The 13,159-nt window shown below is 35.4% G+C and overlaps 1 protein-coding gene across 8 annotated transcripts in view; it reads right to left on the reverse strand.

The window, feature by feature from the left end:
• The window catches only part of LOC127868048 (ankyrin-2-like), a 211,708-nt gene that overhangs the window by 130,618 nt on the left and 67,931 nt on the right, over positions 1-13,159 (reverse strand). For 7 of the 8 annotated variants that reach the window (XM_052409624.1, XM_052409621.1, XM_052409619.1 and 4 more), the window contains exons 24-29: positions 11,754-11,843; positions 7,979-8,040; positions 5,279-5,440; positions 4,573-4,731; positions 2,397-2,606; positions 1,563-1,750 (exon numbers count right to left, since the gene is read on the reverse strand). In XM_052409624.1, the coding sequence (XP_052265584.1) occupies positions 1,563-1,750; positions 2,397-2,606; positions 4,573-4,731; positions 5,279-5,440; positions 7,979-8,040; positions 11,754-11,843 (871 nt within the window). The remainder of the gene's footprint in view (positions 1-1,562; positions 1,751-2,396; positions 2,607-4,572; positions 4,732-5,278; positions 5,441-7,978; positions 8,041-11,753; positions 11,844-13,159) is intronic. The other variant, XM_052409617.1, reaches the window with a different exon arrangement.

Genomic DNA, 13,159 nt, shown 5'->3' on the forward strand with positions numbered 1-13,159 from the left:
GAAGTCTTTCCTTAGTGAAAATCCAGTTAAAGGGGCCTTTTCATGTTTGGGTAAATTGACAAAATTGAAAAAAGTTGTTTCAGATCCGCAATTTTCGTTTCAGTTATGATATTTGTGAGAAAACAGTAAAACTGAACATTTAACATGCTCTAAAATAGCCATTATATGCATCTTTTGACGATTAAAAAACCCCAAATTTATAAAGCATTGCAATGCGAAACGAATTAATAATTTGGAGAGTTCTGTTGTTGTTGGTATATTTTGGGAAACTGTGAGGATTGCATATATAAAGTATATAATACGTCTGATATTGTATCTGGACGGATGGTCAAGAGGTCTAAGTCGTAGACTTTTTACTCTAGGATTCAGTTGTTCGAGTTTTGCTGAGGGTTACCTTTTTTTCTTTTTTAAAATTTTATTCTTGATTTTTTACTGGAGCTTTTTATGTCCAATGTTAACATTTATCAATATAAAGTATTTAAAGACAAACTTCAATACATGCCAAAATCTGTGAAAAGGCCCCTTTAAGGTGGAAAGAATTGTCGCTGAATAGCCTGTGAAGACTGCACAGGTTAATTGTGGACAACACTTTATCAACATTAACTCTTCCAGTGCTGGAACCAAATTTTGAAGGCCTTTGCAAACAGTTTGGATCCAGATGAGACGCCACAGAACGTGGCGTTCATCAGGATCCAAACGGTTTGCTATTCTGATAGTGTTCTTTGAAAAAAATCGAAGAAAATGCTAATTTTAGAAATTCAGCAGAAGACATTTTAGCAGACGACAAATTTCCCAGCATGCCAAGGGTTAACAACACAACCCAGAGCAAGGCTCATATTTTGATTTCACACAGTTTTACCCTTTACAACTTAGATACTTATTTAACCCTTTACCAGTTAGATAAGTTTTTTGACGCATTTGTAGTCCCTTAGAAAGTTATCTTTAATTGAAAACCTTTCTAACTAAATTCAAGTTTTAAAGGCTTCATTTCCAACCCTTATAGTTACTGATAAGTATCAAACAGCATAAAACTGAACAGACTGCAAGTTACTGCCAAAAAATACGTATCTAAGTGGTAAAGGGTTCAATACGTATCTGTAAAGGGTTAAAACATATCAGCTGGTCCATATAATGCTAAAGCAACAAGAATATCTACTTTGAAATCAAAACAAAATTAATAACAATAGAAAGATGGCGAACATGTACCTGGAGTTAACTGGTTAGTTTGCTCTTGTAATTCTACAGTGGCGATAAGTATGTCAAAAGTGTATTAGAAGCAAAAATGAGTCGTGTTCTGAGAAAACTGGGCATAATGCTTGTGCGTAAATTGTCGTCCCAGATTAGCCTGTGCATTAGGCACAGGCTAATCAGGGACAACACTGTCCGCTTTTATGACATTTTTCGTTTAAATGAAGTCTCTTCTTAGCAAAAATCCAATTTAGGCGGAAAGTGTCGTCCCTGATTAGCCTGTGCGGACTGCACAAGCTAATCTGGGAAGACACTTTACGCACATGCATTAAGGCCAGTTTTCTCAGAACGCGGCTCAAATCATAAATACATACCCAGAGTACACAGGAGTCTTGTCTATTGCGACGTTATCCGGGTCCATGGGTGTGTTGAATGAGGAGCCGCTGTAAGAGCTGAAGCGCGCAGGCTCGGACTTTCCCGGCGCAGCCGCATAGCGATGGTCCCCGTGGGAGGCCAAGATTGGAGCCTCATAACTCACAGTCATTGTTGCCTCCATGTAGTCCTGAAAAGAAGAGTATTCAACGTAAGTAAGTTTTAAACAAATGCAGGCCAACCCTGGCATGAAGCTTTCTTCAGAAGAAAATTTTCACTATTTCACGGCCATGAATCACTGGCATCACCTCTTTCTGGAGATTCGTTAAAACACTTCGGGTCCTTCCCGCTATCTTGAAAATACTATTGACTCGTATATTGTTTCATCTCCAAAACGAGGTGCAACCAGTGATAAGCAACGTGTATTTTCGCAAATGAGTTCTTAATTTTGCTATTGTATGGGTATTTACAAAGAAATCGATTTTTCGTAAGGCAAACTGGTCAATACATAACAATTGACTATTTTGCAAAAGGCATATTAAACCCTGCTTCTTATATTTTATCTCTAAAACCCTAAAGCTTATGTGGGAAAAATTGAATGTGTTTCCTCATAAGAAACAGTACTTTGGTATCTTACCAAAGATCCAGTCGCAAGGCATGCACCCTTGCACTTTCAGTGATATTTATTCAATATAAATGAAGAGCCTGAACATTGAAATTGCTGTGGTATAGATTTGGTTGTAGTATAAAAACGTCACTAATGTCAAACAAAATTACCAATCTCTGATACCAACTTACCACCCACCAATCTAATAGCATGCTGGTCATCAAATTACCTGCTGTTGAGGCTGGATGGAGTCATCAGGGAGGTACTCAAACTTGTGTGTCAGGTCGTACCCTTCCACGAGATCGGAAGAGTACGCCCTTGACTTAGATGGGATACCTATACCACGCGTGTCGGCTACATCGCGTCCTGCATGAGCCTCAGTTTCCATCAGACGCACTGACTTACGAGCGAAGAAATCCTCACCGTAGAGCAACGAGTGCTAGTAAAACAAACAACAAACAATAGCATGCAACAACACTAAGCAGGACAGTATTAAATGTTATAGAAATAAAACAGTGAGAATACTAATTTCTGTTACTGATTTTAATTTTATTTTATGTCCACAACATTCATGGCATCACAGTCAGGATTAATTAAATTCTTTAGAAAATGTAGAAGAAAATTGTCTTCAAACATCTTTTTTAATCTTCTTACCATAGAATTACACCTACAGGGATAGTCTAGAACAGCACATATCTTTTTTGGAAATCAAATAAACCTGCAGCCAATTGTATAAATATGGATAACTTAAGCTAATCCAAAAGATAACCTTTGGTTAAATTTATCCGTTGTTGGATATGCTATCCAATGTGATTATCCTATTGTTTAAAATTGCGAGTCGAATTGGATATCTTTATCCGAATTGGTTAAAGTTGGCCAAACAAAAATGACCCACAATGCACATTTTATCTGGTTCCAGTATAGACGGTTTCGCGAAAAGTGTCATTTTAAACATAAATTAAATATACTTTCTTTCATATATAATTATCAATATGCCTATTAACAGAATTCAGTATTCTCTTTCAACAAAAACTAGATATAAACCACTGAGATGCTGACGATATTAAATAACAAAAATCAGCCTTGCTCTATGAAAACGGGGCTTAATGCATGCATGTCAAGTGTCGACCATGATAAACCGGTGCAGTCCACCCAGGCTAATCAGGGTTTCCACTTTACCCTTTTATGGTATTTTGTTTAAAGGAAGGCTCTTCTAAGTGAAAATCCAATTAAGGCGGAAAGTTTTGTCCCTGTTTAGCCACTGATTGCACTGGTTAATCTGGTATGACACTTGACGCACATGGATTAAGTCCCATTTCCCCATCGCAAGGCTCCGCAAACAATACTGATAAGAATAACTATGTTTTCTATAAAACATCTTCACTAAAGTGTTATATTTACAACATTTAACACTACTTAATTTTCACAGCAAAGTCATATATCAAGGTACACACAGATTATTCATACAAAACAAAAGCAATCCAAAATATGCCTGAAGTCAATCAATTATTAAACTATGACACCTAATTTTCTGTTCGCTTCATTAAAAGTACATAATTGGCTTACATTTCTGGTTATAAAATTACAAAACATTATGTGCAAGTGCAAAAATATATGTTCTCAATAAACAATTAACAATTGAGCTCTCCTGAGATCAACTTGCAGGTATAATTATTACAACTTTAAATGTGCTACCAGTAACCAAGGACCCATCACCAAAGTTAAATATCGACTTGTTAAACTGTCAAACTTTAATGCATGAAATTTCAGTTTTGTTCCACAGGCTAATCATGGACCACACGTTCCACTTTTATAGTAATTTTTCGTTTAAAAGAGTAACTTTTTAGCAAAAATCCAGTTTAGACAGAGAGAGTTTTCCCTTATTAGCCTGTGATGACTGCACAGGCTAATCTAAGAAGACACTTTTCACACATGCATTGAGTCCTGTATTTGCAGAGTACAGCTCATATCTAGGGAATTAGCTTGCCCTCTTCTTTTACATCCTGATAACTGTCATTTTCAGAAGCAACGTAACAGCTAATACAACACAAGTTATAGAAAAGCCATATTTAAAATAATTTTGCTCTTTCCTTAAATGATCATTCATTTTCAAATATGCCACTTCAACCACATTTTGCTTTCATGCAGTATAGAGAAATTAACCGTCAAACACCTGGCAACTGTATGCTAACTTTCATTAAGTATATAAAGCATTAACACTATAAACATTTCATGTAATTTCGACAAACATTCTACGTAATTTTCGCTATATATCCTATTTATAACAAGCCAAGCATGGATAATGAAGCCATTGCATCTAAGAGAAAAACATCCATGGTTTCTGCAGTAACAAGGGAGCAAACTCTGTTCCAACCGCAGAAGCAGTTTGGGGAGCAGTTGTTTACCTTTTTTAAAGAATCTTCATTAATATAGTCATCAGCATCAAGTGAATTTTGGCTCGCATCTACTGAGCGAATTATTTTCGAGCCTTCTACGCCACTATCCCTTCCAAGGGTGGAGAAGTCTGAGGATCCCAGAGTGGAGTAATCCCCTGACCTATGATCCTGACAGTGCCGAAAAACAACAGTGTGAACAACAGAAAAAAGCACACACAAAAGAACAAAATAAAAAAAAATAAGCACATGTACAACAGGGTGGCTACAGAAATTGTTAAATTTTTCACTGGTAATTTCCAGTCAGAATGTTTCCAGAAAGATTTTTGCCTATTAACCAGAGAAAGTAGCCACCGTGTACAAGGACATAATTCAAACAAAACAGTGTGAAAAAATAGTATTTGTACTGAAGATTACATGAAATACATTTTCTGTGCCTTTAATTTAACTGTCTGACACAATTAACATATTCATCATGAAACCTAGTTGTTCCAATTGCACAATAAATCTGTTACACAAAGTAACGCTTATGAAACCAAATATATGTATAAAAAAAATACATTTTAACTTGCCTCAGAGTCACACAGTGATAGAAAGTCTCCTATCCCTTGGAAACACAAACGCACCCATTTACACAACACTGCAAAACCAAGTGTGTACTATTTCCTTCCACCACATAGGACGCACCTTATGTGTGCATTAACCTGTTTGCATGTACCTTATCTTTCGGTGAAAATGGGTCCCCACTGTAGTATCGCATTTCTGCCTCGTAGTCCGGCCCTCGTTCCAGGTACGAGGGGTAGTGGAGAGCGGTGCCTATCTCGCTCTTCATGCGCCGTCGGCTGTCTTCGGTTGCGCTTGGTACGCGCATGACAACATCCTGTACGGAGGAAAGCACACGTAGGCCAAGCTGAACAACATAGCATGCTGACAAAGAGGCTCCAGGGCTGGCGAAAACCAACTTCCCAGCTTAACCCTTTACCACTTAGATACGTTACTTTGATGCATTTGTAGACCCTTAGACAATTAAATTTAATTAAAGATCTTTCTAACTGTATTTTAGTTTTAAAGGCTTTATTTCCAACCCTTAGACACTCATGAGCAGCAAACAGCATAAAACCTGAACAGACTGCAAGTTACTTTTCTGGATTTGTTAGATGTAATTGCAATAAATTTGAGATATAATAATCATTAGACACTTCTGTTTAAAAAAAACATTTTTTTTTGGGATATTGGCAATTTTCGTACCATTTCGCTTTAAGAATGGGTCTGTTTAAGGCATATAATCAACAATAATGTTACTCATGTAGAGACAAATTTCAATGAAGCATTTTTCCCCTAAAGATTTTATGTACAAAAAGGTTAATTTTTTACCAAAATTGACTATACAATGTACACAATTTTACAAACAAGAGGCAATTCTTCAGAATTTCAATAAACAATGCCTTAACTAACATGCCAAAATGAATAATACATTATGCTAACAACAATTGTTTAAATCGAAAAAGTTGGGCAAACTGGATATTTCGCCTCCCCTCTAGAGTGAAAAGACAAGTCTAGTGCTAGCTAATCAGTCTCATTGAAATCAAATCCCAACATTCGCTCCCATATGTGTCTCAGTCCATGGATAGTTCAGTAGCGTCCGGTCAGGAGATGATTTTAATGAGATGGAGTGAAAACAAAATACGAATAACAAACATGACAATTGTCGAAGCACTTTGAAAGAACGATTTTCTCCTATGGCCAAGAATTGTTTCGTGTATTTCTAACAATAATGGTTTTATTTCTAAAAATTAAAGGAAAAATCTCGTTTAGTATTGTCTTATGATGGAGGTATAAAAACATAATACTCAGTGAAAGTACTTGAAAAAAAAATTCCAAATAATATTCTTCAATTGATTAATTTCTTTCAAGAACTGACCGCAAATCTAAATGAAAGGCCAACTTTGACCAAGGCTTTAAGCATGAAACATAAGGAGTTTATTAGATTTGTATCACATGCATCCTTACACACCTCAACCTTTGATGCAAAGGTGAGAAAATATGGTTTTTGTAATTTTCTTAGAGACAAAACAACATGTAACCTTTTTACAGAGGGTCTCAATGATTCTTTATTTCTTGACCTGGAGTTAAAGTGTGTTCATCGAGATGACATAACGTCTGAGAAAAGTGTGTACTTTTTTTAAGTTTTGATGACATAAAACAATCTAGACACACATACAATGCACTCATGAAATATATAAGAACTGCTGGAAACTTTTATATTGATTTATCACTTGTGACAATACATTGGTGAGTTATCATTCATGTATCTACTAGTAATGGAAGCAAGCTATTGATTTACGTGTTGTGTTCTATAAAAATATACATAAATACAACTGGGAAAATAACATTTCATCACGTCATAATGATCATTATTATAGAATGCAACTCAACCTTAACCAAACAAGGCTTTCACTGATGACTTTTTTACAAAATGGAGGACCGTTGCAGTCTGCGGGATTTACTTTTTGAACTTCACATGAAACATGTAGTTGATTGCATTCCTTCTCATCAATAATTTAAATGCAATAAATAATGTTAAGCCATTCAGCTGGTATAGGACACAAAGAGTCACTATTGTACTTTGATTATTTCACCTGAGAACGGCCATAGAAGAAAAGCTTGCCATAAATAAATACTAAAACAATAAATATATAATAAAACCTAACAAAATATATACTGAAATACTTTACAATATATACAATGATATGAGGGTAAAAAGTGTACAATATCAAATGTTTAACTAATTCCACATGGCTACCACTGACCTGTACTCACCTTTCACTTTTCTGGCTATTTCAAAATTACTGACAAACTTGCTGCGATCATACCCCTTACCTTTTCAACAATGTAAAACTGGGTCAAGGTTAAACATCTGTTAACATTCATCTTGCACAGATTCATCAGATGTATTCAATACACATATCAGATAATTATATTCAATTCGATCTTAAACCAACAACAATTAAACCAAAATCATTCCTACATGATGTAGCTAACTAAAATGAAGACGTCAAGGTCAAGAAAATGGGTCAAGGTGTATGCACAAGATGTCAAAAAAGGTCAATGATGGTCATGTTCATCAATGTACAAATCGAACATAGTGTCTCATTGAACCAATAATTACCAAAAAAAATAAACATTAAAAAAGTCAAAATCTCAAATGGCAATTATAATTAAAATGTCAAGGTAAAAAATTAAAGGTCAAGGTCAATGCGAAGGGTCACTAAACAAAACAGACCATGAACCCATCTTGTAAAAGAGAGTGTTAAGCGGAAAAACACTGCTTGCCCGCTCCCAGCAAAATAATGAAGGTCAACAAATTTAAAGGTCAATGTCATTGCAAAAGGTCACTGAACAGAGCACATGAACCCACCTTGTCATAGGAAGTGTTTAGCGGTGAAACACTGCCCGCCCTCTCAGACAGATTGTCATCTCCTGGAAAACAAAACAACACACTTCTGGTTGCCATGGATCTAATTGATTGACTTACATGACAGCAACATGGGTATGATTTCAACCTCCAGAACTGGAGAACAAATGTGGCATTTGTATTTCAAGGTTTAAACGCTTAACTGTCATGCCTAATAAGAAATTCTGTTTAAACTACAATATTTTCATCTTGAACTCATGTTGTAGCACTTATGAAAGATGGGTATTTTAACCCATTTATGCCTAGCGTCTAGGGCTGCAACGCATCCAAAAAATGTGTTTGGATCCGAATCCAAATAAGGTTTCTACGGATGTTTTTCGGATCCGGATCCCTTAGATAAACTAAGAGAAAATAAGAAATTCTGTCCAAATTAAAGAAATCAATGTTTTAGACGTATAATTTGACTAAAAACATTAAACATTTATTAACAAAAAACAAAATTCTCGTTTAACATTGTAGCAATGTCAGAATAAAACGAAACCTCAACACCTATTCACATAATAGTTTGCTCGTTAACATACACTTTTCACTGTTCATGCAGTTTGATGTTTGTTTTCACAAAAATTAACATATCAACATTGTCCGGGTCCAGGCAAGCCCTATGAGCACTGATGAGGTCTCCTGCTGTGGAGTAGATTCTCTCACAGGGTATTGAGGTTCCTTGCATCACAAGATAGCATTTTAACTTAGTATATGAAGAAAGATGCTTTCAAGACAATACATCATGCAGCAACACAATTTGACAGGTCGCGAAATTATGCAAAATTTACCTGAATAACTTTCCAGCCACACTGGATCCATTACTGTTGTTTTTAATACAACTCAGAAAGACAATAAGGATTGAAAACTTACTTATATCCATTAGGAATTGCATTTGTCATGTGTAAATCCTCCATGATTTTAAATTAGTTTTGCTTTACGGAATGTCCAATGACACTCTTAGGCAATAAAAGGCGAAGGATCTCGAATGATCTGCTATTTGACTGTCACACATCAATAAACATCGACTATTATATGTATCTTTTATCTTTTAAACAGAACCAGTCTGCATACAAACAATACTCAAGAAAACAGCGCTAGGTTACATACAACTATGAAAATAAATATTCGGAACCAAAATTTCCAGGGGTGGATCCGTACCCGCGAATCTGAAGTTGGATCCGATATCATAGGATATTTCGGGTACCCGTTGCAGCCCTACTAGCGTCTAGAAAAAAGGCCTTGGCAAACAGCGTAGACCCAGATGAGACGCCACATGATGCAGCGTCTCATCAGGGTCTGCGCTGTTTGCTTATAGGAATTTCTGTAAGAAATATTCTAAATAAAGAAATACATATACTAGACAACCCTAAATTTGAAAATAAATTGATTCAATTTAGAAGGATGGGAGAGTCCACTAGGCATAAATGGGTTAACTGAAACTTCACTGAGGCACACATTGCTTTTCCAGTTCTAATTTTAGAGTCACAATAAAATCAGAGTAGATTAAAAAAAGTGTGTACAAAGAAGTGGAGTATGACATGACAAGTGTTATTGTTTTTTTTAGTAACATATATTTGAAAACAAAATATGAAGGCACAATTAATCTTTTTTAAATCATATAAATTAACAGTAACAAGCAGGTACAAGAAAAAAATCACTAATGCAGAAAATTATGTAGTACATTTTATGTTTACGTTATTAGCATGTGTTAGTTTATGGGAAAACTTCAACTGCATGCGCTGCATTAATTTATATATGCATATTTTCCATGCAAAGCTTTACAACCAATAATATGCCTATAATTGAAATAAACCATGATAACAATTCCTTTTTGGTATATTCTTTTGGTGAAGATCACACTTCACTAATATATGGGTGGTGCTCTGAGAAAACGGCACTAAATTCATGTGTGTAAAGTGTCATCACAAATCACAAAATAGACTGTGCAGTCCCCACAGGCTAATCAGGCACAACACTTTCCGCTTTTATGAAATTCTTTGTTTGAAGAAAGCCCCTACTAAACTAAAATTCACTTTAGGTAGAAAGTATAATCCCTTATTAGACTGCACAGGCTAATCTGGTACGACACTATACACACATGTGTTAAGCCATGTTTTCCTAGAGCTAGTCTGATATATAATTTTGCAACCCAGTGAACTTAAAAATAATATGAATGTCAAAGCTTTGAGTCTTCTATGATATATGATAATATACAGCCTTCACCTTGTATCAAACCAAGACCAAAGAATCCACTACAAAATTAGTTCTAAATTGACAGAACATATGCCTCTATTTAACTGCAGGTCCCAGTGCTTTTAGTTGATACCAATTATGTATAACTGTGTGTAGGAAGAGATAATCGAATGACAACATATGAAGATTCACCATTTCTGCTACAAAAAAATTCTACTCAAGGTCATTATAAAAAAAATAAGTTTATATATTAAGCTCTATGCCACACAAGACAAAACTAAAATAATATAAAATAAACTTGCACAAAAGGCAAACATGGGGGCCAAGACAACATTTTATCTAAAACTTACATACAGCGAAAGCGGAAATATCCAAAACAACAATAATGTTCAGAGAGCGTTTTATATTTGAAATAATTGTATACTGGCTTGGTGACAATATAACATAATCAGGGAAATGTCTCTGCTGCCAGTATTGATTCCATTTCTCCTGTAGATCTATTTTTAACACAGCCAGAAGACTTTGCAGCCATGCACCTTGATGAAACAGAATTCGTTGAGCCGCAGTCTGCAAAAACTGGGCTTAATGCATGTGCATTAAGTATGTCTAAGAATAGCCTGTGAAGTCCGCACAGGCTAATTAGGGACGATCCTTTCAGCCTTAACTGGATTTTCAGTTGGAAGGGACTTCCTGTAAACGAAAAATCCCATAAAAGCTGAAAGTGTAATCCCTGATTAAACTTGTGCAGACTTCAAAAGCTAAGCTGGGATGGCACTTTACGCTGATGCATTCAGTCCAGTTTTCCCTGAAAGGCCTCATGCCTTATCTAGGTAGATTCCAAATGCAAATCGATCTAAATTGCTTTACAATAGTTTTTGTCACAAATTTTATGATAATCATTTTAACCATGTTGTTTCAGTTAAAAGTTACATAAAAGGCAACATTATCTCATTTAGACAAGGTGCATTATGCTGTTAGGTTTCTCCAAAAATTATAACACAGTTAAAATGGCCAAGCTCACGTTATATTATACAGCCGTTATTCATTTACAAATAAATAAAATAGATAAAGATACTGTATTTTTCCAGAATATAAGACAACTTTTTTGCAGACAAAATTTACCTGCATATAATATTCAAATGGATCTTAATTAGACAATAAAAAAAATCACAGTCAGTATTTTACAAAAGTCATAATTGCATAGCCGCACAAATGATAACCATTAAAGGTAATTTGTTTTGCTGTATTCATGAACAAATTTGATTTTACAACAACATTGGTTATAAACTACTTATGGAATTGTATTCAAGTACTAAGCACAAGTAAATCAACTTTCCTTAACATGGCTGTTTTATGACTGGAAAACAATATAGACAGCTAAAGAAAAATGCACATAAAACAACACATTCCAATGAAAAATAAATAATGTGAAAAAAAAATTAAACCGTTATCATGATATGTATGGGCAATGCAGCATTCGCAACTGAAAACTGTATAATGGTCTACCTTGAGGCAAGCCACGATATCTAACACCGAGACTTACGATTCTTGAGCCCACCCTCGTAATACGGTAAATAAACGTGTTGTTCAGAGAGTGGTTTCCCAAACAACGGGGACTGTGGCATGTAATCGTCTGATGAGCAGCGAAAAACAGGAAAAAACCATATGATACACAGAAGCTCACAGACAAGAAGTCATGCATTCTTGCATGGTTATCTCTTGAATATCTGATCTGATTATTGCTGTCACCCTTTAATGCATAAATACACATATTTACGCATTTGTAGTCCTTTAGAAAATTAAAATAAATTGAAGATCTTTCTTACTAGATTAACATTCGAAAGGCTTCATTTCCAACCCTTAGATAGTCAGAAGGGGTGATCACATAATAGTTAAGAGGGCGATGTCCATCCAAGACAGGTATTTTTCGCCTTCTGTACCCTTTATTAATTGTGTTTATTTTTAAATGCCGATCATTTTCCAGCCATATCAGCATAGCGTTACTAGCGTGTTTATTTTATAAAAATAATCTCGAATTTACTCCCTAAGAAAATTCTTAGCGGGATGACCTAATAACCGCTCCATGCTCCACATTCACAGCGAGTAAAGATGAAATAAAAGCGAATTTTAATAAGACATAAGCACTTTCTTACTGATATGACTGGAAATTGAGCGTCATTTAAAAATTATACAAAAGTAATCAAGGATGTAAAACAGCGAAAAATACCTGTCTCTGCATTTTCCATCTTGACTACCAAGTGACTACCCCCTCTGAAGTGATGAGCAGCAAACAGCATAAAACCTGAACAGATGGACAGTTATTCGAAGGCTGTTTGGATGTATGCTGGTTGCTTACTGCCATTTGCATTTTGCTTCTGAGCAGGAAAGGCTAATTGTCAAGAAATGATGATTGCTGGGAATGAAGCTGCAAATTTGTTGAAATCATTTTACATCATCATTGTTACACTGTAACTCCAATATAACGTGCTCCGTTATAATGCTGTGTCCAATATAACGCGAGAGGTGCTTGGATCCCGTTTTTTCTCCAACCTTCCATTTCTGATTCAAATCCATGTTATGCAACTTCGCGTATTTTCAGAAAATTCAAAGATGGCGGCGATTACATCTTGATTGCTTTATACAACCGTTTTCAATCGCTTCGAGGTTAAACAACACTGACAGCTAATTGGTGTTAATCTTTTGTGTAATGTCAATAAAGGTGTGAAAAACTCGCGTGTCAGTGATTATTACCTGTACTCCTTATCAGAGTGGTTCGGTTCGCAAATATCAATAAGTTAAGTGCAAGCGGGATAATTATCAAATTAAAGTTATTCAAAACAATTAAAACAATCTTACTTTGATATAATTGCAGTTTGACTAGGCATTTAATCTTTCAGTTCGTGTACGAGAAATTAATTAAATAATCCAGACGATTTATTTACATGCTAA

The sequence above is a fragment of the Dreissena polymorpha genome, chromosome 2 (assembly GCF_020536995.1).
Source record: "Dreissena polymorpha isolate Duluth1 chromosome 2, UMN_Dpol_1.0, whole genome shotgun sequence".
Taxonomy (NCBI): domain Eukaryota; kingdom Metazoa; phylum Mollusca; class Bivalvia; order Myida; family Dreissenidae; genus Dreissena; species Dreissena polymorpha.